General features: G+C 47.9%; 1 protein-coding gene across 2 annotated transcripts; it reads right to left on the bottom strand.

The window, feature by feature from the left end:
- Nucleotides 1-317: 317 nt before the first annotated feature.
- amacr (alpha-methylacyl-CoA racemase) lies at nucleotides 318-15048 on the bottom strand. Of its 2 annotated transcripts, XM_080477324.1 has the most exons (7): nucleotides 14786-14843; nucleotides 14257-14340; nucleotides 12672-12928; nucleotides 11509-11652; nucleotides 10561-10721; nucleotides 5094-5280; nucleotides 318-1317 (listed from the first exon to the last, which is right to left on the bottom strand). In XM_080477324.1, exons 3-7 carry the CDS (start codon nucleotides 12916-12918, stop codon nucleotides 908-910), a joined length of 1149 nt encoding a protein of 382 aa, XP_080333450.1. In that variant the 5' UTR covers nucleotides 12919-12928; nucleotides 14257-14340; nucleotides 14786-14843; the 3' UTR covers nucleotides 318-907. The 2 variants fall into 2 exon arrangements, with proteins under 2 accessions (XP_080333450.1, XP_080333449.1); XM_080477323.1 differs by lacking the exon at nucleotides 14257-14340 and having other exon boundaries at nucleotides 14786-15048.
- Between the last annotated feature and the right edge of the window lie 12126 nt (nucleotides 15049-27174).

The following is a 27174-nucleotide window of genomic DNA, read 5'->3' as shown; positions in this document are numbered from 1 at the left end:
ATACCATACCATACCGTAACATACCACATCCTGGTTTGTTCTCATTCCTCCACTCCTCCACTCTTCCACTCCTCCATTCCTCCACTCCTCCACTCTTCCACTCCTCCACTCCTCCATTCATCCACTCCTCCACTCCTCCACTCCTCCACTCCTCCACTCCTCCATTCCTCCACTCCTCCACTCCTCCACTCCTCCACCAGGATCTCTTCCGTAGTGGGTGGAGCTCACGCTGTCCAGACACACGGTCAGGTGATCAACCCTGAATCCAATGGAACTGAATCGTCTCTATGAACAAAGAAAAACTTTACGAATGAATTCATTTCATGATTCCAGTTTTTATTTTAGCAGGAACTGGAGGAGGAGCTGGAGGGGTCGAAGTGTTGGAGCTTCATCTGAGTACAGACCTTGACCTTTGACCCCGATCAATGAAAGTAACATGAAGATATGAAGTACTTCACTCTTCACAGGATTTCTACTTCATTCCAAGAATTTAAATAAATTGTCTTTGAGTTTCTCTTGAATCATCGTCTTCGCCAATTAGCTGAACGTTGTTTCATTTGTGACGCCGCTGCTCATCTGCTTCTCATCTCATCTGCTCCTCATCTCATCTGCTCCTCATCTCATCTGCTCCTCATCTCATCTCATCTCATCTGCTCCTCATCTCATCTGCTCCTCATCTCATCTGCTCATCATCTCATCTGCTCCTCATCTGCTCCTCATCTCATCTGCTCCTCATCTGCTCCTCATCTCATCTCATCTCATCTGCTCCTCATCTCATCTGCTCCTCATCTCATCTGCTCCTCATCTCATCTGCTCCTCATCTCATCTGCTCCTCATCTCATCTGCTCCTCATCTCATCTGCTCCTCATCTCAGCCTTTTGAACAATCCAGCGGTGGTTTTTTCCTCCTACAGGTTTGACTTGATGCCTGGATTCTCCACGACCCCCGCCGTGAGCATCTGCTCTATCTCTGGCGAGGAGAAGCCGTATTCCCTCAGGACCTGGACCGTGTGCTCGCCCACGGCGGGATCGGGGGCGAGGCGGGGCGCGGCGGGCGTCCGAGACAGCAGCGGCGCCGGCCGGGGGCTCTCCAGGCCGGACGGGTCCTTCAGGAAGGAGCCGCGGTCCCGGTTGTGCGGGTGGGAGCTCACGTCCTCGAAGGACAACACGGGCGTGACGCAGGCGTCGGTACCGTCGAAGATCTCGGACCACTCCGCCTGCGTCCTGGAGGCGAAGCGCTCGGCGAAGAGGCGCCGGAGCTCCGGCCAGTCGGAGAAGCTCATCTGGGGAGGCGGGTCTGCGTCTGTCAACTCCAGACCTGAGACGGGAAAACAAGAATCTGAAAAAAGCTCCGGGGCGTCGCCCAGTCGTTACATCCTCAATGCTTCTCCTGGTACCTCCTGGTAGAGGAGGCCGCCGCCGCCGCCGCCGCCGCCGCCGCCGCCGCCGCCGCCACAACACAACGCTTCAAGTGAAAACAAGGACTCTGAAGAGTTTCGGACCCGACACTGAGATACACATTTTATTTGCATTTTATAATAACTTGTTCCATACTGCAACCGTTATTACAAAATGCGGGTTCTATGATTATATGTACTCAGTAGTACCAACAATCTGGTTTGAGTTCAAGAAAATAAAAAGTCTGGCTGGATTCAAACTTTAAAACTCTCCCAGCCACGATGCAGCTGATCTAAAAGTTCCACCTGACTGAGACCCTGACTGAGACCCTGACTGAGACCCTGATTGAGGCCCTGACTGAGACCCAGACTGAGACCCTGATTGAGACCCTGGCTGAGGCCCTGACTGAGACCCTGACTGAGACCCTGATTGAGACCCTGGCTGAGGCCCTGATTGAGACCCTGGCTGAGGCCCTGACTGAGACCCTGACTGAGGCCCTGACTGAGACCCTGACTGAGACCCTGGCTGAGACCCAGACTGAGACCCTGACTGAGACCCAGACTGAGACCCTGACTGAGACCCTGACTGAGGCCCTGACTGAGACCCAGACTGAGACCCAGACTGAGACCCAGACTGAGACCCTGATTGAGGCCCTGACTGAGACCCAGACTGAGACCCTGACTGAGACCCAGACTGAGACCCAGACTGAGACCCTGACTGAGACCCAGACTGAGACCCTGATTGAGACCCTGACTGAGACCCTGATTGAGACCCTGGCTGAGGCCCTGATTGAGACCCTGGCTGAGGCCCTGACTGAGACCCTGACTGAGGCCCTGACTGAGACCCTGACTGAGACCCTGGCTGAGACCCAGACTGAGACCCTGACTGAGACCCTGACTGAGACCCAGACTGAGACCCAGACTGAGACCCAGACTGAGACCCAGACTGAGACCCTGATTGAGACCCAGACTGAGACCCAGACTGAGACCCAGACTGAGACCCTGACTGAGACCCAGACTGAGACCCTGATTGAGACCCTGACTGAGACCCAGACTGAGACCCTGACTGAGACCCAGACTGAGACCCAGACTGAGACCCAGACTGAGACCCTGACTGAGACCCAGACTGAGACCCTGACTGAGACCCTGACTGAGACCCAGACTGAGACCCTGATTGAGACCCTGACTGAGACCCTGATTCTACCGTCGCTCTGTTGGCATTAGACTGACTGATTTCTAGTCCAACTGAATCTGAATTTCTTCTCATTATTAAACTATAGAACCATGGATCCGTCTCCACATGATACATGATGCACCATCCTTACATTTTCTAAAATAAAAGGTGGAACATCCACATTTTGTAATAACCGTTGCAGTAAATAACACGTTATTACAAAATGAAGTTTATTAGAAAATGTGTTTCAAGGATTTTACTACAAAATGTGGCGGAATCGCATAATGAGTTGAAAATGTTTTAAATTATTACATAATGCGGCACAACATGGCGGCCTCCCGAATGTAACCAGAGTAAGGAGGACGGCTAAGCTAAGCTAAGCTAAGCTAAGCTAACGTCGCTCTGGGTGTCCTTGAGCATCTGTGGTGAATAAAGTGGACGAAGGTACGACTCCACATCACTCACAGTGAGAAACGTTCGTCTACGAAGCTGATATTTGTCATATTTACAGATAAATACATGAGACTGCACCATGAAAAGATCAGTTACATTAGTCCCTCAACCAATAATTAAAAGATTTAAAAAAGAAAAGACATAACTGAGTACGTACAGATCAGCAGCTACTAAATAAGGTTTACAAAAATAAAGAACTAAATATTATATTCATTCTGTAGATAAAGTTGATGCTTGTTATGATAGATTAAATGTATCTGTATTTATTTGTTGTATTTTGAATAATATCCTTCCATGATCATTAATCTTTATTATTTACTATACTTCATTATATATTCATTTTTTTTAAAATGTATCTAAATTATAGAGTATTTCAACAGAGTCTAAAGACAATAGAGTTAATGACAGTGGAGAAGCAGTAGGATTGAATAAGTTGCTGATGATACAGTTCTACTGTTACTTATTCAGTTTAATTGGTGAAATAAACGGTTGATTGATTCTAAAATTTCAATCTGAGCACCAGAAGATTTGTGGACTGTATTTCTTCACTCTGCTACACGGTGCAATCAGTTCCTCTCTGTGCAATATTCTTTTAATTATTACATTAATATCATATTATCCCGTGTATACATTATAGACATGTATATAATATGTACTGTATATCTGTTTTACTGTGAAGTATGTTGCTGCTGCTCTTTCTTCTTTCACTCTGTTCTTCTCTAGTACAGAGCAGTCCCCCCACAGGGACAATAGAAGTGTGTGTCCTCCTGGTTTGCAGCAGCAGGTTCCACTGCAGCTCCTTCCTGTTCTCCACAAAGCAGCAGCTGTCAGGACGCTCCCAGCAGGGGGTTCCAGAGGGGAGCAGTGTTCAGCTCCCCGCTCTGTGATTATCCCGATGGGAGATGCTTCCAGTTCGGGGATGTATAATGGACTCTCAGGCATTTGAAGCCGCTGCCGTCTTTACATCTGGTGCCCACTGTGCTTTAGTCTTCTGGTCTGTCATTGAGTCCCTGGTCTCTGCTGTGCCGGAGTCCGCGACATTGTCAGAGCAGCGCTGGGATCCGTGTCATAAACCAGGAACAGGCAACATGTATTTACAGGAGAGCAACGTCCCCGTTGAACCTCTCCTGCTTATTTTACAATCTTTCATTGTAATTTGTCTTGATTCACTCCACAGGAAACACAGACGTCCCGTTGGCATCATGTGGAGATTGTCGTCTTTTTCCATAGTAATTGTTTAGTAACTTTATAAAAGTTATTGTGGCTCTATCTTTCTGGTCCGGCTCACTCAGCTGAACTCTAATGTGTTTGACGCCACTGATTTAGAGCAAAACGTCAGTTCAAAACTCCGTTTCCCCTTTTGGACACAATTTCAATGTTCAGAAATCAAAGCTGCAGCAGCCTTGAGCAGGTCCTGGAGACTTCAGGGACTCGGACCCAGAAGGTCAGTCGGCATATAAGTACTGTTCTCTTTAAGAGTGTCCTGCTGCAGGGTGACAGAGACCAAGTAGTCAGACTCTGCTGCGCTGCGCTGCCCTACTCTACTCTACTCTACTCTACTCTACCCTACTCTACTCTACTCTACTCTACTCTACTCTACTCTACTCTACTCTACTCTACTCGGCGTAATACAAAACCACAAACCGATAATTTGCCTAAAGATGAATTCAGTCCAAACGACCCGGTAACAAGAAGTGATGGAGATTCTAAACATATTCTAGAGGCTTTGAGCAACACGTCCACTGTTCCAACTAACCCCCCCATATGATGCGGAGCCAACATCCATTGAATATCAGCTCAAATAATAAATTAAATAGTATATATTTTTATATGTTTATTAAAAATATTACAAACTGTGGATTGCTACGATGGTGCTTCACTGTCTGGTGTTTCAGTTTTACTGGTGTCCCTGTTAACTGGTGACTTCTGCCAGCAGCCGTTAGCAGCAGCTGAAGTTAAAATAAGACAAACAGTAAAAACATAAAAACGTCCATTAACTTGAAGCGTTGTCGTGGAAACGGGTCGTGTGTCAGACTGTGGTCGACAGTGTGTGAAAGTATTTCTACAAACCGTCAAGCAGCTGAGCGTAGAACTGCGGCTCGATGGCGCCCACCGCCACGTGCTTTCCGTCTGAGGTGCGGTAGGTGTCATAAAACGGGGCGCCGCTGTCCAGCAGGTTCTGGCCCCGGGGGCGGTCCCACAGGCCGAGGCTCTGGGTTTTCCACACAAAGGAGCCGGTGTACGCCGCCCCTTCCACCTGGACGAGACAGAAAACAGACAGAATCAGGACCGCTCCAGAAAGCGGCTCTGGCAGCTCTTCTATATTCATACATTCCTTTATGCATCATGTGTAGATTAGAGTCACATGCATGGCAGCTCAAGGATCGAGTTCTTTATATTCCAGGAAGTGAGGCTGTCATGAGCCACCGGGCCCTGGAGCAGCAGAACTTCCAACAGGAAACACTTCAGCAGCTGAAGCTGATGATACTCGTCACACATCGAAACGTTCCCCAGACACTGACTGAAACACGTTAATAAGGACGAGGTCACTTCCTGCCTGCACACATTCAGTCAGCATTAACAGCTTCCTTGTTCTTGAAATCCAAGCATCTGACTGCAAATCAAATGTTTCGCCACGTCGAGACGAGACGAGACGAGACGAGACGAGACGAGACGAGACGATAGAATTTGTGTCGGTCGTCATTAGGGGTTCAGGAAGTTTTTTCAAAAAGTTGCGTTTTCAATCTAAAACTAGCAAGTCCCAAGAAAACATGGCCTGGGGGTCGTGACATGGCAGAGGAAGCTGTGTTCATCCACTGAGCACGTGCACTACTTCTCCATGGTGTGCATGCGCAGTAGCAGCATTTTCAAAACGTTGCATTTTTTCTCGTTACCACAGAGTCGGAGCGTTTAAAGAAATTCCACCCTGGGCGCTGCTTTCAAACGTCGCATTTTTAGTGGCTCCGAGCAGCGCTGTCGTGAAAACAAACACCCAAAACACAATGAAGGTTTTGTTTTCAAAATTTTCACCAAAAGGCAATTTAGAGACGCCAGATACAGATTTACAGACTATTGAGCACATCTGGATATAAGCCACACCCACCAAATTTAAAAAGAAAAAGAGAAAGTCGGAGTTACGTGATGCACCTGAACGCATCACCCAAAGCTCTAATGACTCCACCCAGTAGAGTAGAGACGAGTAGAGGTGAGGTGAGGTGAGTAGAGGTGAGGTGAGGTGAGGTGAGGTGAGGCGAGGTGAGGTGAGGTGAGGCGAGGTGAGGTGAGGTGAGGCGAGTAGAGTAGGACAGTAGAGGTGAGGTGAGGCGAGGAGAGGGCAGTAGAGGTGAGGTGAGGAGAGGGCAGTAGAGGTGAGGTGAGGAGAGGTGAGGTGAGGTGAGTAGAGGTGAGGTGAGGCGAGGCGAGAAGAGGAGAGTAGAGGTGAGGTGAGGTGAGGTGAGGTGAGGTGAGTAGAGTAGGACAGTAGAGGTGAGGTGAGGCGAGGAGAGGAGAAGTGAGGTGAGGTGAGGCGAGGCGAGTAGAGTAGAGACGAGTAGAGGTGAGGCGAGGAGAGGTGAGTAGGACAGTAGAGGTGAGGTGAGGTGAGGAGAGGGCAGTAGAGGTGAGGTGAGGAGAGGGCAGTAGAGGTGAGGTGAGGTGAGGCGAGTAGAGGTGAGGTGAGGTGAGGTGAGGCGAGGCGAGGCGAGGCGAGGCGAGGAGAGGGCAGTAGAGGTGAGGTGAGGAGAGGGCAGTAGAGGTGAGGTGAGGTGAGGAGAGGGCAGTAGAGGTGAGGTGAGGAGAGGGCAGTAGAGGTGAGGTGAGGAGAGGGCAGTAGAGGTGAGGTGAGGTGAGGAGAGGGCAGTAGAGGTGAGGTGAGGAGAGGGCAGTAGAGGTGAGGTGAGGTGAGGAGAGGGCAGTAGAGGTGAGGTGAGGAGAGGGCAGTAGAGGTGAGGAGGAGCTGGTGGAAAAGTGACATTTTTCAAACATCTCAACTTTGAACAAAATGACTCAAACTGTGACCTTCTTGTTGTGAGTCTCAGGGGTTAACCACTGCACCACCATGCCGCCCGGAACCATCCGTCAGGCAGCTTCAGAGTTTTTCTACCAAAATCTAAGGCTCATTATCGATTTAACAAAAAACAACAAGTGGGGATTGGCAGTGCATTTATCTGCTCAAGGTCCTGCTGAGGAAAAATCCATTTATTCCACAGTAAAGAAATATGAGGCAGATGAATGAGTGAAGGGACACCTGCTGTGCAGGGGGCTGAGAGGAAGTCAATCTCTGGCCCCAGGAGAGAGCCAGCTTCTGAAACGACAGAGGATGAGGGGATAGGAAACATGCTGGTACTGCTGCTGGCCTCCAGGACTGGAATCAATTCTTTAGGAGCTGCTGCTGCTTCCAGTCACTGTGAGGAACTCAGTGAACGAAGCGCTGCACAAGAAAACATCTAAACCAGGACAAGCAGAGTGAGACGGACGGGAGAGGGAAGACGTAGAGAGACGAGCTGCTGGAGACTGAAACGGTGGTAGTCTGGAGGCTGGTTACTGGTTACTGGTTACTGGTTACTGGGACATTCTTATCCAGCAGCCAAAACACAACAGACGTTTACAGAGAACGTTCCTAGAATCAGAACCTAAAGTGGTCTGGTCTTTAACCCGGACAGGATATGAGGAGGAACAGCCTCCGTCAGGCACCACAGACTGAATGGCTCCGAACTCCTCTCTGCTAATAGAGAATTCAAATAGGGCTGAAGTCACTGCCTCCTCTGGTCAACAACTTAGACATCATCTCAACACGCAGCAGATTTTGTACAGATGCTTTCGGCTGAATCTGCAAGAGGTGAGTGAACCCGTCACGCCGCTGCGATGCGTCCAGGAGCCGTCTTCAATTAACTTTATTGAGCCTGAGAATGAAGCAATGAAGCAACGGAAGCTCCTTTAAAGCTGCAGCTCCGGATGAACACAGACGGCAGTCAGACGGCGCAGCATGCTCCTCATCTATCACCTCGCTTTGTTTGTGCAACGCTGCAAGAAACAGGGTCAGTGAATAAACAACAACAACAACAACTAATCGTCAGGTTTATAACTTCAGATGAATCATTAAAGGAGGAAATATGAAGAACCTAAAACCCCTCAGCATCTTTACATCGACTACAATTTAGGATTTACATCTTAAATTTATGTTGTTTGGGCTGAAAACAGTGAGTCACATCTGGCAACCCTGGTTCTGTCAACAGCGTCTTCTGGGCTCTGAGGCCAGAACCCGTCAGTCCAGAACCCGTCGGTCCGACCAGGTCCACACTGCAGTCTGAGAGGTGGAGTTTAAAATGTAAGAAGGAAGATCCCAGCTAATCATGGGACTGAGCATCAAGAGCTGCAGTGAACAAAGCTCCTGAGACTGTGGCAGGGAATTAAACCCGTTACTGACAACTACACAGATCCTCATTCTGAGGACAGCCCAGACCTCCTCAGACCTCCCCAGACCTCCCCAGACCTCCTCAGACCTCCCCAGACCCCCCCAGACCTCCTCAGACCTCCTCAGACCTCCCCAGACCTCCTCAGACCTCCCCAGACCTCCCCAGACCTCCTCAGACCTCCTCAGACCTCCCCAGACCTCCTAAACCAACTAAATGATGGTGTGTGACGGTTGAAGCACTGAATGACGCTTCAGCAGTGGAAGCCTCCACTCATCTTGAAGAAGCGGCGCCGTGTCTGGACTCTGAGGAGAACCAATCCCAGGAAGCTGCAGGCCCAGAACCCTCGACTGACACATCCTCTCTGATCCAGTCAGCGCCTCCCTCAGTCAAGCTGTTGTGTTTCACACGTCTCAGTCCAAAACCAACCCTCTGCAGTCACAACCTGGAACAACCAGGAACAACCAGGAACAACCAGGAACAACCAGGCCTGGAAAAGCCATAGTGAAGGCTCCCTATCCTACCATCCTACCGTCCTACCGTCCTACTGTCCTACCGTCCTACTGTCCTACCATCCTACCATCCTACCGTCCTACCGTCCTACCGTCCTACTGTCCTACCGTCCTACCATCCTACCATCCTACTGTCCTACCGTCCCAACGCTCCACAGCAGAAACCATATCTACTGCACTTCACCCTGGAACATCTGGAGGACAAGGACACTCTGGTCCAGATGCTGTCTGTCCACCTCAGCTCGGGCCTTAACACCATCGTCCTTTGGCGTCTGGTCAGACTTTTTAACAGAACTACTGAGTGTGACACCGTCTCTCTGAGCGGGGCGTCCACAGGGCTGCGTTCTGGTCCCCCCCCCCCCCCCCCCCCCCCCCCTTCACTCAGATGACCCACCACTGTTGTGTCGTCTTCAGACTTTATGATTGTGGTTTTTGTTGAACTTTGCAAAACAGTGGTGGGTCATCTGAGTGAGGGGGGGGGGGGGGGGGGGGGGGGGACGACACCCAGAACGCAGCCCTCTGCTCAGAGAGACAGTGTGAGGCTCATCGTCCTCTGCCCGTCCAGTGTTCTGTTAAAAAGTCGCCAACAAGACCTGCAGACTGAACCGAGCCTCGTGTTCTGTGACCATCTTGAACTCCCCAGCATGAGTTTGGACTCAATATGCTGAGGTTGTTTGTCTGAGTGTGATTGGCTGCTGGCGGGGGGCGGCTCGTAAAAACTCAAGTCCCAGTGATCCCATAACGTAGTACTTCTGTATACATGTGATTGGGTTGATTGTAGGGTTTTGCAACAACCTGATCTTAACCCGTCAGAAACATGCTGAGGCAGCAAAATGTGCAGAATTGCACTGGAAGTGAACTTGTAGTTGAAAAGTTCCCGAGGAGTTCATGAACCTCACAGACGACGGACGTCAGGACTTTGATGTGGAGCTTTCTCCACCGAGGGCAGACCAACTCATCTCTTCCTCCACTAATCCGACAGCCCAGTGCGACGCCACACGGCGCTCCATCACCACACGGCGCTCCATCACCACACGGCGCTCCATCACCACACGGCGCTCTATCACCGCCGGCGCTCCATCACCACACGGCGCTCTATCACCGCCGGCGCTCCATCACCACACGGCGCTCCATCACCGCCGGCGCTCCATCACCCCCCGGGCTCCATCCCCCCCCGGCGCTCCATCACCACACGGCGCTCCATCACCGCCGGCGCTCCATCACCCCCCGGCGCTCCATCCCCCCCCGGCGCTCCATCACCACACGGCGCTCCATCACCACACGGCGCTCCATCACCGCCGGCGCTCCATCCCACCCCGGCGCTCCACCCCCCCCGGCGCTCCATCACGGCCGGCGCTCTCTGCTGAGCTGCTCAGAATTCACCAGAGTTCAGCTTGGAAGGTTTTAGTCACTCTGGTGTTTACTTCTCAAACACTGGGATGGAGGAGGAAATCCTCTTCTGATGTAAAAACCAAACCAACCCTGGCCTCCACCAACATTGGGTGGAGGTCGGAGAACGCTCTTCTGCTCACTGACATCATTTACATGAATCAACGTGCTTATAAATTATGCATATTCATGCAAATGACTCATGCTTTCAGGAGTCTGTCTTACCATGCTGGCGTCAATGATCTGTCCTTTTCCCGACTTGGTCCTCTCCAGCAGCGCCAGCAGGATCCCCATCGCACATGTGAGGCCGCCACCTGCGAAGTCGGCTACCAGATTGAGCGGAGCGTAGGGCTTCTCTGCACTGCGACCCAGCCGGGATAAAAGACCTGCGAGCAGAGTGGGGTTAGGGTTAGGATTAGGATTAGGATTAGGATTAGTGTCAGGGGTCAGGGGTCAAGGGTCTAGGGTCTAGGGTCAGGATCTAGGGTTAGGGTTTAGGGTCAGGGTCAGGGTCAGGGTCTAGGGTCAGGATCTAGGGTTAGGGTTTAGGGTCAGGGTCAGGGTCTAGGGTCTAGGGTCAGGATCTAGGGTTAGGGTTTAGGGTCAGGGTCAGGGTTTAGGGTTTAGGGTTTAGGGTTTAGGGTTTAGGGGTAGGATTAGGCCTTACAAAGAGGACATCAAACAAGAGCAAGAACACTGAGCAGAAGAAAACACCCTCTGAGGTGAACGTTCTCCCTCTTCCATGTCCCTCCTGTCTGCTGCTGTGGCGGCAGGGATCAGACACTCGGCACCACTTTAGTTCATGTGGAATCTGAAAACTGCAGAAATCTTCTTACGAAACACTTTACAACTCAGACGGCATAGTTTTGCTTAAAATTGCTATTTTAAGAAAAGACTAGTGCTAAAACTATTTTAAAAAGTGCAAACTTCACAAATTGCCATTTAGAAAAAAGCCCAAACTGCTAAAGTTCCTATTTAAAAAAGGCTACAAATGGATAAAATTGCTATTTAAAAAGAAAAAAGATGATAAGTGCTAAAAGGTCTTGAAGCCATAAGAAGTTGTTCGTTAACGAGTCTTTGCAGGACTGAACAAACTCTGCCTACTAAAGTTTTTGTGACGTCAACAGAGAAATAGTCACCAGGGAAAACCCGGGTTCCACGTAACAAACGCACCCGACATGGCGAGGTAGTTGATGTCGTGTCCGGCGGCGGTGGCGTACGATCCCGTCTGGCCGTATCCCGTCAGGCGGGCGTAGATCAGGCCAGGATTCTCCTTCAGCAGCTCATGAGGGCCGAGGCCAAGCTTCTCCATCACACCTGAGCAGTGGCAGCAAAGCCCGTCAATACCTTCCTTTTGCTTTTCATTATTTCTATTTAAACATCCTCGAGGTTTTTCCTCTTTATCAGATTTCACCTCATCGGGATGTTAATTTTACACATATTTTAGTGAGAGTTATTAAAGGGTTAATATTGGAATGCAGAAGTGATTAACACAGTTAATTTGCCTCATTTCATCTCCAGTCTACACGTAAAATTAACATTTCAACCTAATTGTGTTGTTTAAGACTTTTGCTGTACCTTAAGTGAATACAAACAAATACTATTATATAACCAATAATACAATCAAACATGACCAAAACACATAATTCACAATTTTTGCTTAAACTTTCTCAAAGTGAGTTTTAAACGATGCCTATCTGTTAACAAATACTAATGTCCTACAATGAAATGTGTCATCGACAAGTAAGTTAGACTAAATAAGACTTGTGACACTTCCTGGGTTCCTGTTTGTGGAACACCGGAATACATTTAGGCACTGTATTTCTATTTTTAGAGTATATGCACTAATTGGGACTAATGAAATGTAAACTAAATGAAAGGTGCTGAACATTCGGGTGTTTCTGCCGTGATAATAAATACTATAATAATGACACACAACGTTCACACAACATGTGAAGTGAAATCGAATCATTTTGTCGTTCGAGTTCCAGAAAAGTTTCACATTTTCACGACAACATTTTGAAAAGGACGTCTGTTGACCCGGAAACAACAGAAACTCTGATGCAGTTTCATGTTGGGCCACTAGTGGGGGCTGTTTATCACGGGTGGTGCACATGCAAAGTAGCAACATTTGAGAAAGGTTGCGTTTCCATGGAGACAGAGTCGGAGCATTTTTGAAAAGTTTTCAAAACGTTACTCCGCGCCGTTGTCATGCCAACAGAAAACAAGCTACCAAAGCTTTCCGTTTTCACTTTAAAGGTCGTGGTGACACCGGCGACCCACTCTATTGTTCAAAAGTAGAAATCTGAGCCGTCAGAGACTCGTAAAGTCGTCACCTTTCCGAAAAGGTTCGAGGACGACGTCCGACTGGACGCACAGCTTCCTGAGCAGCGCCACGCCCTGGGCGCTCTTCAGGTTGATGGCCACGGACCGTTTCCCTCGCGCTTGTCTGTCCATGGACACTGCGACTTTCGTCCTGTCCACACGGATCACCTTGGCGCCGAAGTCCGCCAGGATCATCCCGCAGAATGGCGCCGGGGCCAGGCCCGCCAGCTCGATGACCGTCACTCCGGCCAGGGCCATGGCGGAGGCACTGAGGAGCAGAGCAGCAGGGGGCGCTCTCAGCATCAGTTAATCAAACTGCAGCACTGACAGCAGCGATGAGGAGAGAAAACACTTTAAATTTGTCCAGGGTCTCTTTCAAGTTGCACAAATACGGTACAAAGGTAACAGGAGGCCACCAGGGGGCGCCTCACCTCAACGGGCTCCTCTCAATGAACCATCACATACAAATAAATATCCTAAATATCCTCAAGTCAAAATGAGAAAAAACATTGGCATAATGTGTCAAATCTGATCAGATCAAAATTCACTCAAATTTTCAAATACAAATGTTTTTTAACTACAAATTCAATGAAATGGATTTTCAGCTCGGCCCTAGAATCACCTGAACAATATGCAGCTCCCCAGCGTCATGGCAACCTGAACATCCAGGAGCAGAGGCTATGGAATTATTAATCATAAACTTGTTTTCAATATGAATTTCATACGTGTTGTATTTGTTTCATACTATTGATAATTTTATACATTTTAAATGAAATTTGATCCAAATATATGTCAGACTTTCCCCTGCCAGACCCAAACAACAGAATCATGTCGGAGCGTTAAATCCATGACCAGCTCAGGAGGACGTCCAGAGGACGGGGAAGTATTTCCCCATTGTTGTTTCCGTCACATTGATCAGTGCTGCGTCTCCAGGGTGGGACCAGCGAGGACACAAGCTGAAAGAAACTGATCCTATTCATTTCCTACTATAACTTATAAAAGCTCAGGTTAGATTCTATAAAAATGGCTGCTGGAGTTTATTTTAACACTTTTAAATAATAGTTTTTTTCCGGACTGGAACCGGCAGTAAGTTATATATCAAAACACAGCAGCATTTAGTTCCTATCTAGAATCTAGATGTGTCACCATTCCTGATCCAGTTTTTACCAGATAGGACTTATAGTCCAGAAAATATGGTAATTCTTGTTGAGCAATACAATGAGATGCTCAACTACCATATTTTCTGGACTATAAGTCTCACTCTATTTAGTTACTTGGCTGGTCCTGTATAAAACAAAAAAGCTGAATTATGCATCAAAAACACAGCCACGCACGGCACTCCGTCCATCCACTGGGAGCAGTTTGGGGTTCAGTGTCTTGCTCAAGGACACTTCAGCATGTGGACAGGTGGAAAAGAGAATCGAACCTGCAACCGACGACTGCTCCACCTGCTGACCCAGGCCACTTCACCACGGTTCCCTCACAATCATCTTTCCAAAATCACAGAGTGCCTTTACCCCCCGACCCTTCCTCGACAAAGTCTAAGAAAAACTGAATCATTTGGCTTGTTGGAGGAAAGTTTGTCCTGTAATGTACCTGTCCAGGTGTGAACGGGTGTGAACGGGTGTGAACAGTCCTCACACTCAGGTAGCTGGGATTTGCTCCAGCACCCTGCCGCACCTGCATGATAAAGCCATGTGGAAGACGGGTCACACACACACACACACACACACACACACACACACACACACACACACACACACACACACACACACACACACACACACACACACACACACACACACACACACACACCCCTCCCCCTCCCCCGCAGTCCCCTCTCAGGTCCGCATGTCTGAACCCTGTGCTCTGCTCCATCACTATCAAGGCTAAAGTCCAGTCGGTGTCTAACAAAGAGTTAAACTTTGTTCCAAACTGCTCGTCCAGAATCAAAACAAGAGTTTAAAGGTCAGAATGACAAAGTTTGACCAACGAACTAAACAAACTACTAAAGCAAACCGCAAAACACCGACATGCAGCTGCGTCGTTAATGAAATAACCTTTTCTGAGGTCCACAGAGACTTAGTGAGACATTGTCCAACCATTAGGAGACACTTTGTCTTACCTTTAGTTGAGCTGCTCGGGATCAGGACCTTCTGTTTACAACGGAGCCTGTTAGCGTCACGCAGCCCGGGGGGGTCGCTCGTAACGGTCACTGTGTCCGGCGGTGGTCACGTGATCCGGACACAACAACCGCAAACACGCATCAAATCATCGACATAGTCACGTAAACTCATCCAACATGGCTTTCTTTGAGTTTTTAATTGCACATTTTCACAGTTTAGCGCCAATCCCCAAAACAAAGTGCTAACTCCACCTGAACCATGTGCTGGCGGGACGCGTTGGTGTAGAAATGAAACGTCCACCAGAACAAACGGCTTCCTGTAACGCTGCAACTAAAGGGATTATGGGAAATGTTGTTTTTATTGGATAGGTAGAGTTGAATTGAATTGAATTGAATTGAATTGAATTGAATTGAATTGAATTGAATTGAATTGAATTTAATTTAATTTAATTTAATTTAATTTAATTTTCGACTGCAAAAGGATAAAAACAGCGATGTTTTGCACCCTAAGAGAGAGATTGCCTATTTTTACATAAAAAGGAAGAAGACTCTCTTTGACCCGTGTTTATCTCACTGCCGTCGCTCAGCCCGGTGTTGAATCACTGCCTGAAGCAACTGAAATGTGGAGATATTATTGAGAAGAACAAGTCAGTGTGAACAAACACACTATTATGAGGATTGTATGAATTCTTCACAAGTTGAAATATAAAACCACAAGCTCCTTCTGGATCTAAACTCTTTGTCAGTTTTTTACAGGTTTAATTTTATAACCAAACCCCAAAGAATAAAGAAACAGAACAGAAAAGAGAAATGTTTTTTTTCATTAAACCATTTGCTAATTATTTCAGGAAAAACTGTCAATTCTTTATAACAAATTTTTCTTCATAATTATGAGATAATTATCTCGTTCATTCAGAAAGAACTGTTTGGTGTTTTTTCATGTGAATCCTATATGCTTCTGTAAGTACGTCCCAATGTCACAAACCCAAAAAGAAATTAAAGCTGCCAGCAGCTTTGAACGGTCCTGGCACACCTGATCACCTGATCACCTGCACACCTGCACACCTGCACACCTGCACACCTGATCACCTGATCACCTGCACACCTGATCACCTGATCACCTGCACACCTGATCACCTGATCACCTGATCACCTGCACACCTGCTCACCTGATCACCTGATCACCTGATCACATGCACACCTGATCACCTGATCACCTGCACACCTGATCACCTGATCACCTGATCACCTGCTCACCTGATCACCTGATCACCTGATCACCTGCACACCTGATCACCTGATCACCTGCACACCTGCTCACCTGATCACCTGATCACCTGCACACCTGCTCACCTGCACACCTGCTCACCTGCACACCTGCTCACCTGATCACCTGCACACCTGCTCACCTGCACACCTGCACACCTGCTGACCTGCACACCTGATCACCTGATCACCTGCTCACCTGATCACCTGCACACCTGCACACTCCGGAATGTGTTGCATGTCGAGGTTTCTTCCTGTTTCCAGCAGGTGGCGCTATGGACGATTGTCAGAGCCATCCTAAGGTTGTGATCAGATGTGGACTCTCATCCAACGTGTAAAGTTTCAGCCAGAACGGAGCATGTACGCCTCACTTCCTGTTTCCAGCAGGTGGCGCTATGGCTGCTGGTTGTGACTGTTAATACTGTGATCAGTGATGGATTCTCATGCTGTGCGTATGCGAATTAGCACATATGGTAATGATAGCGTGCATGCTAAATAGCGTATTGGCCCATGCGAGCTAGTACATATGATAACACTATTTAGCGCGTGTGCTAATTGTTGCGTATGCTAATCAGCACGTGATGAAGATGAAGGCTTGTTCTTCTTCGGCCCTTCAGCCACTGCAGGATCGACAGGTGTCGAGTTTATTAGGACTCTAGCGTCGCTCTGGGTTTTCTCTCGGCGCTCTGGTTTTTCTCTCGGCGCTCTGGGTTTTCTCTCGGCGCTCTGGGTTTTCTCTCGGCGCTCTGGTTTTTCTCTCGGCGCTCTGGGTTTTCTCTCGGCGCTCTGGGTTTTCTCTCGTCGCTCTGGGTTTTCTCTCGTCGCTCTGGGTTTTCTCTCGGCGCTCTGGGTTTTCTCTCGTTGCTCTGGGTTTTCTCTCGGCGCTCTGGTTTTTCTCTCGGCGCTCTGGGTTTTCTCTCGGCGCTCTGGTTTTTCTCTCGGCGCTCTGGTTTTTCTCTCGTCGCTCTGGTTTTTCTCTCGTCGCTCTGGGTTTTCTCTCGGCGCTCTGGTTTTTCTCTCGTCGCTCTGGGTTTTCTCTCGGCGCTCTGGTTTTTCTCTCGGCGCTCTGGTTTTTCTCTCGTCGCTCTGGTTTTTCTCTGTTCGCTCTGGGTTTTCTCTCGGCGCTCTGGTTTTTCTCTCGGCGCTCTGGTTTTTCTCTCGGCGCTCTGGTTTTTCTCTCGGCGCTCTGGGTTTTCTCTCGGCGCTCTGGGTTTTCTCTCGGCGCTCTGGTTTTCACACCACAGGTCAGAAACTGATGCGTTATCAAAGATCTGCGTTATCTGCAGCTCAGGTCAACCTAGCTTGATACGGCGGCTCAGAAGATCTGCGACCTTGGACTTTGTTTTTCCATCTTGTATTTCCATCAACCTTCTTTCAGTCACGCTGTGTTCAGGAGTATGCAGTTTTCATTTACTTCAATTCTTTGTTGTTGTTATCAACAAGAGGTTCATCTGGTGAATCGTGAGTAAAGCCTGGTGAGGAACCTGCAGCTGCAGAGTAATAGATTACTGCTGCATGTGGTCGTTGTGCTGCTGGATAGTGGACGTCTCAGGGTGGAGAAAGAAGAACCAGTGCTGTGAGGCTGCCTGTGAATCTCAGAGAGAAAAGATTTAGACACTGAAATATCTTGTTAAAATGGACTTTGTGTGGAAGAGAAGCTTCATCGTGAAAAACAAATCAGCACAAAAGAAAACAAATATTGATTATTGTGCTGCGGAGGCAGAAACTCCCTGCAGCAGCGAGTCTGACTTCCATCAAGGCAAAAGCAACAAGCTGACGGATCTCAGTGTGGATCAGGGAGATCCAGTCCAGCTGTGACGGCCTGCAGAGTACCAGAACTCTTGGTACTGCATCACTTACTATTTCAGAGGTTTTCTATGACAGAATAGAATAGAATAGAATAGAATAGAATAGAATAGAATAGAATAGAATAGAATAGAATAGAATAAAACAGAATAGAATAGAATAGAATAGAAAGCTTTATCTGCCATTATAGGAGAGAGATATAAAGAAGTTGCAGGAGCTGCTTCCTCTGAAATTTCCTCAAGGGAAATAATAAAACTTTTATTATTATTCTTTAGCATCAAAGTACATACAAAGAAAATGTACAAAATCCATTTTAAATCCATTTGTGTGCTACAGTAGAAAGGCACTTATAATATGAACAAACGAACGAACGACTGAATGAATGAATGAATGAATGAATGAATGAATGAATGAATGAATGAACGAAGAGTCTCAAAATGTTAACAGGGTAGAACATCATGATGACATATTCAGGATGAAGTTTTGTTTTTTTCTTGGAAAGTAGTCAGTTTTAGAAGTATGTGAGACACAGTCAGGATCGAATAACAAGACCTGGTTACCACCTGGTCACCTGGTTACCACCTGGTCACCGCCAGGTTACCACCTGGTCACCGCCTGGTCACCTGGTTACCACCTGGTTACCACCTGGTCACCACCTGGTCACCGCCAGGTTACCACCTGGTCACCGCCTGGTCACCGCCTGGTCACCACCTGGTCACCACCTGGTTACCACCTGGTCACCACCTGGTCACCGCCTGGTCACCACCTGGTCACCACCTGGTTACCGCCTGGTCACCGCCTGGTCACCGCCTGGTCACCACCTGGTCACCACCTGGTTACCACCTGGTCACCACCTGGTCACCGCCTGGTCACCACCTGGTCACCACCTGGTCACCACCTGGTTACCACCTGGTCACCGCCTGGTCACCGCCTGGTCACTGCCTGGTCACCACCTGGTCACCTGGTGGGATGTGTGTTGTGCTGGTCCAGTTGGAGTTCCAGGATAGAAGGAGAGAAAAGGAGTGGTAACCCTAACCCAGCCAGCGAGAAGCGAACACATCAACCTGTTGTAGGTCAGGGGTGACGGAGGCAGAACCTTTAACCTGCATCATGGGTGGGGATTAAGAAGTAATACAAACAAAGTTCCATCTCAATCTTCAGGAGTGCCATTATAGTTAATAGAGATTCCTCTGTAAGTCTTATCATGTTATTTGTCATTTAAAAACTAAATTATACAGACTGAGTTCTGAATGTGTCAACAAATAATGAGAAGATAATTCCTCATGGTTCTGGAACTGTTGGGCTGAACTGGCAGATGCGAGTGCATCATAATGACTTATTCAGGAGGAAGTTGGTTTTATTTTAATAAAGAAGACAGTTTTATAATTATGTGTGACACAGCCGGGATTGAAACGTGAGACCATGTTTCCACCACTTCCTGGTGAAAACACATGAGAACAAACCAAAAACATCTCATCTGACACTGATGCACCTGACAAGAGCTCAGCAGCGCCGCGACACTGAAACGTCACTATTTGTTCACAAGAAGCAGCAGAGAACGAAGGTCCGAGTCAACATGAACCCTTTCACTGTAAAACAGACTGACCAGACTCAGGGTGGCGCTGCAGAGCTCTGCTGCCCTCTGTTGGCCGTGCATATATGACACGTGATCTGCAGGATCTGCACATTATTACATGCGTTACATTACTTGGTGTGTGTGTGTGTGTGTGTGTGTGTGTGTGTGTGTGTGTGTGTGTGTGTGTGTGTGTGTGTGTGTGTGTGTGTGTGTGTGTGTGTGTGTGTGTGTGTGTGTGTGTGTGTGTGTGTGAAAAAACGGTGAAACCAACTTTTCCTCTGGCTGTTGCATTGTGGGAGTTTGTGACAGCGTGTCTCTGAGCCAATCATAGTTTAGCACAGGAGCTTTCATCTCAGCACGGCTCTCAGTCTACCGCTCTAGCTCTATCACTGCTCTGAAGAATTGTATTGTTTTGAATAAACGTTGGAGCTTCTGGCCGGCAGCTTTGTGTGTGACACTCCTGCTCTGTGTCATCTTCTTCATCTTTTTCTGAATCTTCATCATCTTTATTGTTTGGTTCTTCTTCCTCTTGGTCCTTTTCGTCTCTGTTTTTCCTTCGTCTTCTCTGTCTTTCATTTCTTCCTCTTTCATCTTCGTCTTTCTTCACTTCATGTTCTTGTTCTTTATTTCTTCTCTCTTTCTGGTTCTCATTCAGCTCTTCATCAGTGATTGTCATGAAAGAAGAAGTTCAGCTTTGTTCCTCTTGTATCAGAGGATTTGAAGTGGATTGTTGTTCCTGTACATCATTTCTTGTTCGAAGCACACGGAGAAATAATCACTCTATTCTCTTGCCTATTGAGCACACTTAGCTGGAAGGAGACAGCTTTTCCTGGTTTTTCAAAAGTAGAATTTCGAGTTTCAAAAGGTTAAAAGGATGTTAAAAGGTTGGCGCCAAACTGCTGCCATGGAAAAAGTACTTCAAGTACTTAATAAGGTCTTCAATGTCAGGAGTCTTTCACTGAGAGACAGACGTTCATGTCACTCTTGTACTTCAGACCGTTGGTTCCTTGGTTTGTTGGCAGAAACAGATTTCGACAGTATTACAGTTTATTCATATATTTTATATTTAAAAACAATCCTTCTCACTTCCAGCAGGGGGGGAGGCGCCCTGGCGCCCTCTATTGGCCAGCCACTGCTGGTGGAAGCTGACTGCTCAGTTCCAGTCACAACACTCCAATCCACTGTTGTTATGGATATACTTTAAATGTTGTGACAGGATGTGTTGAGATGATGGTGTGGATCATCTCGGGGTCATTGTGACGCCTCCTCTGGGAGCCGTTCCTCAGCTTCCTCCTCTCACTGTTTGTAGAGGCGTCTCACTTGCAGCACAGAGCAGCTGACATCCTGGTATTGTCCCACACTCTGGGTCTTCACGGCGGCCTCGCTCCAAACCCGCTATTGTCTGGTTCGACCCTCTGGACCAGTTCCAGCTCATCTGTATTCCTGCTGCTCTGGCTGTGGCTGCAGAGGAAATGACATGTTTGACACCTCGGTCACAAATGTGTTGGATCTTTCTTCTGTTGCTGTTTGAGCAGAAAACGAAGCTCTTATGTTTTCTGCTTTTTATTACCGAGAGCTTCTGAGGGAAGTTCATCGACCTCCGAGGCCTCAGGCGATGACGTTTAGTGGACTTGGTGTGACAGAGTTTCTTCAATCAGTGAATCGTCCGGGAGGAACCGGAGGAACCGGAGAACCCTCTGACGCTCTGGGTTCTCCGCCTGGGCCCAGTGTGAGTCCAGCACAGCAGCTAAACTAAACGCAGGTCGCACACATGATGCTGAAGCTCCGCCTCCTCCCTGAGGGTCCGGCGACAACGACTCTGTTCACCAGCAAACCAAAGGCCAGAACGCATTGAAACGAACCCAGAACCCCACAAAGACATGAAATGTGAACCATGACACCTGGACCCTTCAAAATAAACCTCAAGTCTTTGAATCAGAGCCTTTTAAACAGACTACATACAAATATTTCAACTAAACAATCAGAGAACTAACTGGAAGAAGGAACTGTCAGCTGAGATGACACATGAAACATAAGAATGGGGGGGTCAGGTGAGCGGAGGTGAGTCTTTACAGGCGGCTTCAGGTTTTACTGTCACTTTATTAAAACGTCCTGCAGTTGATCAGAAGTAAACCATCGTCATGACGATCATAAAGCTCTTAGTAAGTTTCTGCATCGCTGTGGCCTGCTGCCGTTCACACACGGCGTTTAATCAGGTGGAACGAGGACATTTCTACTCAAGTACAAAGGAAAAGGAAACAGACCAAAAGAAAAAAATAAAGAAAAGGGACAAAGAAAAAAGAAGGAAAAAGGAAAATAAATTTAAAATTTAAAAGAAAATAAAGGAAAAGAAGAACTAATGAAAGAATGCAGAAAAAGAAAAAAGGAAAAGAAAAGAAAAGAAAAGAAAAGAAAAGAAAAGAAAAGAAAAGAAAAGAAGAAAAGAAAAGAAAAGAAAAGAAAAGAAAAGAAAAAAGGAAAAGAAAAGAAAAGAAAAGAAAAGAAAAGAAAAGAAAAGAAAAGAAAAGAAAAGAAAAGAAAAGAAAAGAAAAGAATGAAAGAATGCAGAAAAAGAAAAAAGGAAAAGAAAAGAAAAGAAAAGAAAAGAAAAGAAAAAAGGAAAAGAAAAGAAAAGAAAAGAAAAGAAAAGAAAAGAAAAGAAAAGAAAAGAAAAGAAAAGAAAAGAAAAGAAAAGAATGAAAGAATGCAGAAAAAGAAGGAAAAAGGAAAAAAATCTAAATAAAAGGAAAAAAAGCGGCGCTGGAAATAAAAACAAAGTGAAATATCTAAATGTTCCCACAACGTTCCTCACTGGTGTTTTCAGACTGGACCGGTTCCAGGAGCGGTCTGCTGTGTGGCAGTGGATTGTTCTGTCTGACCCAATGGTTCCTATCCTCTCATCACACCGAGCGGAAACACGCTGGAAGTGAGATAAACAACCACTCCGGAGCCTCGAGCGTGATAGCATGATCGCTTCGGCCGCGAGCGAGAAGAAGAACCTGTCTGGAGGGACGACCGCGTCACACGGAACCAACATGGCCGCCACATCGCATGAGACTGGAACGCATGGTTCTATTCCTATGATGAACATTCCTGCAGGAATCTGATTCTGGTGCAGCTCGTTGCTTCTGGGAAACGTCCTCAAGCTGTTTGTGTGGAAAAGAGAAACTAGTGAGACGCCACCGCACGCAGCACTCCACCAGAACTCCACCAGAACTCCACCAGCACTCCACCAGAACTCCACCAGAACTCCACCAGCACTCCACCAGAACTCCACCAGCACTCCACCAGAACTCCACCAGAACTCCACCAGCACTCCACCAGAACTCCACCAGAACTCCACCAGCACTCCACCAGAACTCCACCAGAACTCCACCAGCACTCCACCAGCACTCCACCAGAACTCCACCAGAACTCCACCAGAACTCCACCAGCACTCCACCAGAACTCCACCAGAACTCCACCAGCACTCCACCAGAACTCCACCAGCACTCCACCAGAACTCCACCAGAACTCCACCAGAACTCCACCAGCACTCCACCAGCACTCCACCAGAACTCCACCAGCACTCCACCAGAACTCCACCAGAACTCCACCAGAACTCCACCAGCGTTCCTTCCTTTCATCAGTTTGGGAGCGCTGTTCCCGGCCCAGGAGGCGTCACATGGGTCCAGTAAAAGTTCTTTTGCGCTGCAGATAGAAAGTGATGGAAGCTCCACCACAGCTCCACCCACCCGGAGACGATTGGTTGGTGGAGTGGTTAGAACTTCCGCCTCACAGTAACAGCATCTCCGGTTCAAATCTGGACTTGTTGGGCTCTCTGAGTGCAGTTTGTACGTTCTCCCTGCGTTTTCTACCACTTCCCTCACACACTGTCGCTCAGTGTTTCCTGCAGTGGACCAGTGTTTCCTGCAGTGGACCAGTGTTTCCTGCAGTGGACCACTGTTTCCTGCAGTGGACCAGTGTTTCCTGCAGTGGACCACTGTTTCCTGCAGTGGACCAGTGTTTCCTGCAGTGGACCACTGTTTCCTGCAGTGGACCAGTGTTTCCTGCAGTGGACCACTGTTTCCTGCAGTGGACCAGTGTTTCCTGCAGTGGACCACTGTTTCCTGCAGTGGACCAGTGTTTCCTGCAGTGGACCACTGTTTCCTGCAGTGGACCAGTGTTTCCTGCAGTGGACCACTGTTTCCTGCAGCGGACCAGTGTTTCCTGCAGTGGACCACTGTTTCCTGCAGTGGACCAGTGTTTCCTGCAGTGGACCACTGTTTCCTGCAGCGGACCAGTGTTTCCTGCAGTGGACCAGTGTTTCCTGCAGTGGACCAGTGTTTCCTGCAGTGGACCAGTGTTTCCTGCAGCGGACCACTGTTTCCTGCAGTGGACCACTGTTTCCTGCAGTGGACCACTGTTTCCTGCAGCGGACCAGTGTTTCCTGCAGTGGACCAGTGTTTCCTGCAGTGGACCACTGTTTCCTGCAGCGGACCACTGTTTCCTGCAGTGGACCAGTGTTTCCTGCAGTGGACCACTGTTTCCTGCAGCGGACCAGTGTTTCCTGCAGTGGACCAGTGTTTCCTGCAGTGGACCAGTGTTTCCTGCAGCGGACCAGTGTTTCCTGCAGCGGACCAGTGTTTCCTGCAGTGGACCACTGTTTCCTGCAGTGGACCAGTGTTTCCTGCAGTGGACCAGTGTTTCCTGCAGCGGACCAGTGTTTCCTGCAGTGGACCACTGTTTCCTGCAGTGGACCACTGTTTCCTGCAGCGGACCAGTGTTTCCTGCAGTGGACCACTGTTTCCTGCAGTGGACCACTGTTTCCTGCAGCGGACCAGTGTTTCCTGCAGTGGACCAGTGTTTCCTGCAGTGGACCACTGTTTCCTGCAGTGGACCACTGTTTCCTGCAGTGGACCAGTGTTTCCTGCAGTGGACCAGTGTTTCCTGCAGTGGACCACTGTTTCCTGCAGTGGACCAGTGTTTCCTGCAGTGGACCAGTGTTTCCTGCAGTGGACCAGTGTTTCCTGCAGTGGACCACTGTTTCCTGCAGTTGACCACTGTTTCCTGCAGTGGACCACTGTTTCCTGCAGTGGACCAGTGTTTCCTGCAGTGGACCAGTGTTTCCTGCAGTGGACCACTGTTTCCTGCAGTGGACCAGTGTTTCCTGCAGTGGACCACTGTTTCCTGCAGTGGACCAGTGTTTCCTGCAGTGGACCAGTGTTTCCTGCAGTGGACCACTGTTTCCTGCAGTGGACCACTGTTTCCTGCAGTGGACCAGTGTTTCCTGCAGTGGACCAGTGTTTCCTGCAGTGGACCACTGTTTCCTGCAGTGGACCAGTGTTTCCTGCAGTGGACCAGTGTTTCCTGCTTCTCGCTCCATTTTCTGCAGCGTTTTCAAGGGAAAACACAAATACGACATTGATCACAGTCACTCAGATATGCCGTCTCCACGGAAACGGGGGAAGTGCAACTATTTGAAACTCTGTTACTGTGCATGAACACCGTCGTCATAGTAACTAGTTCTGCACATGCTCAGTAGAGCCAATCAGAACAAAGTTTCCTCTGTGGTGTCATGACTCCCAGTCCAGATTCTCCTGGACATCCTGGTAGTTTTATTTTGACAGTCACAGTAATAACAATCCAACTTGGTAGTTTTATTTTGACAGTCAACATAATAACAATCCAACTTGGTAGTTTTATTTTGACAGTCACAGTAATAACAATCCAACTTGGTGGTTTTATTTTGACAGTCACAGTAATAACAATCCAACTTGGTAGTTTTATGCTGTTGCTCTTCAGCAGGTGACGATAAAGAATGAAAATGTGTCTCCTGTCGCATCAGACCGCCGAGTGGTGTTAAGAGAAGTAGAAGCAGCACCAGGACCAGGACCAGGACCAGGACCAGGACCAGGACCAGGACCAGGACCAGGACCAGGACCAGGACCAGGAGGTTTTATCTGGTCTTCATGTGTCATTAAAGTATCTCAGCACTGAAAGTCAAAACAGAAACTTTGTTGGGAATCAATCCCACAACCTGAACACACAGAGAGAATTATCTTTATCATGTGATTTTTAAGAGCCTGTCTAAACTCTGAACTGGTACAGCGGCGAGAAGCCTGTGGTCAGAAGGCCTGGCAAGGGTCAAGGTCAAGGTCAAGGTCAAGGTCAAGGGTCAAGGTGAGGGACGGACAGACGGGTGACAAGATGGTGGTGGTTTTAGCACCGTCAGTTATTAAAAACAGTTTCTGCTGAGCAGAATTTATGAAGGCAGACGATTCTGATGGTGAAACTTTTTAAAACCTTTGAGAGAAAAAACCCGTCTGAGAACTGAAGCATCTCGTTCATGTTTCTTCTGCACCAAATGTTTCTTTCAGGCATTTAGACAAATTCCTCCGAGTAATGCAGATGATACTATAAGCCCGGGTATTGTACAAAGTATGCAAATACCTGCATGTATACACATATACATATATTTACACACTCAATTCAGATAAATAGACAAATGTTGGTTTTCTGCAATAAAACTTTAATTTTCCACTTTATCCTTGTAAACGATCTGTAGGATCCTAATCCTGCCCAATCTGATCTTTTACTACAGGAAATGATCCGAATGTGTACCTGACCTGGTTTTTACTCCTTAAGGAGGGAATTTCTATCAATTCTGTTTTGATTCTAATAGTTTTGGAAATGGAAGAATTGAACTATCAAACAGTTAGTTATTCAGTTTTCATTAGTTAATAAGTCCTATTATAGTAGTAGTAGTATATTATTATAATATACTATTATCATTGTGTATTATTACTGCTTTGGGCCTCCAGGAGCCTGTAAATGTAAACAAGAGGCAAAATAAAGAGGTCAGGGTTAGGGTCAGGGTTAGGGTTAGGGTTAGGGTTAGGGTCAGGGTCAGGGTCAGGGTCAGGGTTAGGGTTAGGGTTAGGGTCAGGGTCAGGGTTAGGGTTAGGGTTGGGGTCGGGGTCGGGGTCGGGGTCGGGGTCGGGGTCGGGGTCAGGGTCAGGGTCAGGGTTAGGGTTAGGCTTAGTGTTAGGGTCAGGGTCAGGGTTAGGGTTAGGGTTAGGGTCAGGGTCAGGGTTAGGGTCAGGGTCAGGGTCAGGGTCAGGGTCAGGGTCAGGGTCAGGGTTAGGGTCAGGGTCAGGGTTAGGGTTAGGGTTAGGCTTAGTGTTAGGGTCAGGGTCAGGGTCAGGGTCAGGGTCAGGGTCAGGGTTAGGGTTAGGGTCAGGGTCAGGGTCAGGGTCAGGGTCAGGGTCAGGGTCAGGGTCAGGGTCAGGAACATCGTGATCAGAGCTGCCATGAAGAGTTCCGACCTGCTGACGTCGCTCCTCTTACGTTCCGACGACTCACGTCCAGGAACAAAGTGGAACTTAGAACAAACGTGTCACGAGTACTGAAGATGGTGCAAACTGTGTGAAATGAGGGTTTGTGTGTTTGTGGTGTTGCGTTGAGGTGATGGACGTGTTATAACTGTTGTATAAAACTGTAACTGTGGATATTTGGATGAATGAACAAATTGATGTTAGAATTGGAAAAAAGAACTATTGTTTGACTTAAAACTGAAGTTCAGATGAAACCTTCTCCCTCTGGATCGTGTGAAACCAGACTGGGACATTTGGAAGGAGGACTGGGTTTTTTCTCGTCTACAGTTTTTCACTTATTTGGACGTTTTTCTTTTTAACTTCGCCAACGACAGTCGGCCTGAGAAGCTTCTGTTTTCATCTGTGTGTGTTTGTTTATTAACCTG

This window comes from Lipophrys pholis (assembly GCF_963383615.2).
Source record: "Lipophrys pholis genome assembly, chromosome: 12".
Classification (NCBI taxonomy): domain Eukaryota; kingdom Metazoa; phylum Chordata; class Actinopteri; order Blenniiformes; family Blenniidae; genus Lipophrys; species Lipophrys pholis.
The sequence above is the reverse complement of the archived record's forward strand: the minus strand, read 5'-3'. Positions and strand labels throughout refer to the sequence as shown.

What these genes read in the sequence shown, in the direction of transcription:
- amacr (XM_080477323.1), bottom strand. Translation starts at nt 12,918, where the DNA reads ATGGCCCTGGCCGGAGTGACGGTCATCGAGCTGGCGGGCCTGGCCCCG. An exon ending in CCTCGAACCTTTTCGGAAAG is followed by an intron (nt 11,653 to 12,671) that starts GTGACGACTTTA and finishes GCCACTGCTCAG; the next exon opens with GTGTGATGGAGAAGCTTGGC. An exon ending in CAACTACCTCGCCATGTCGG is followed by an intron (nt 10,722 to 11,508) that starts GTGCGTTTGTTA and finishes CTCTGCTCGCAG; the next exon opens with GTCTTTTATCCCGGCTGGGT.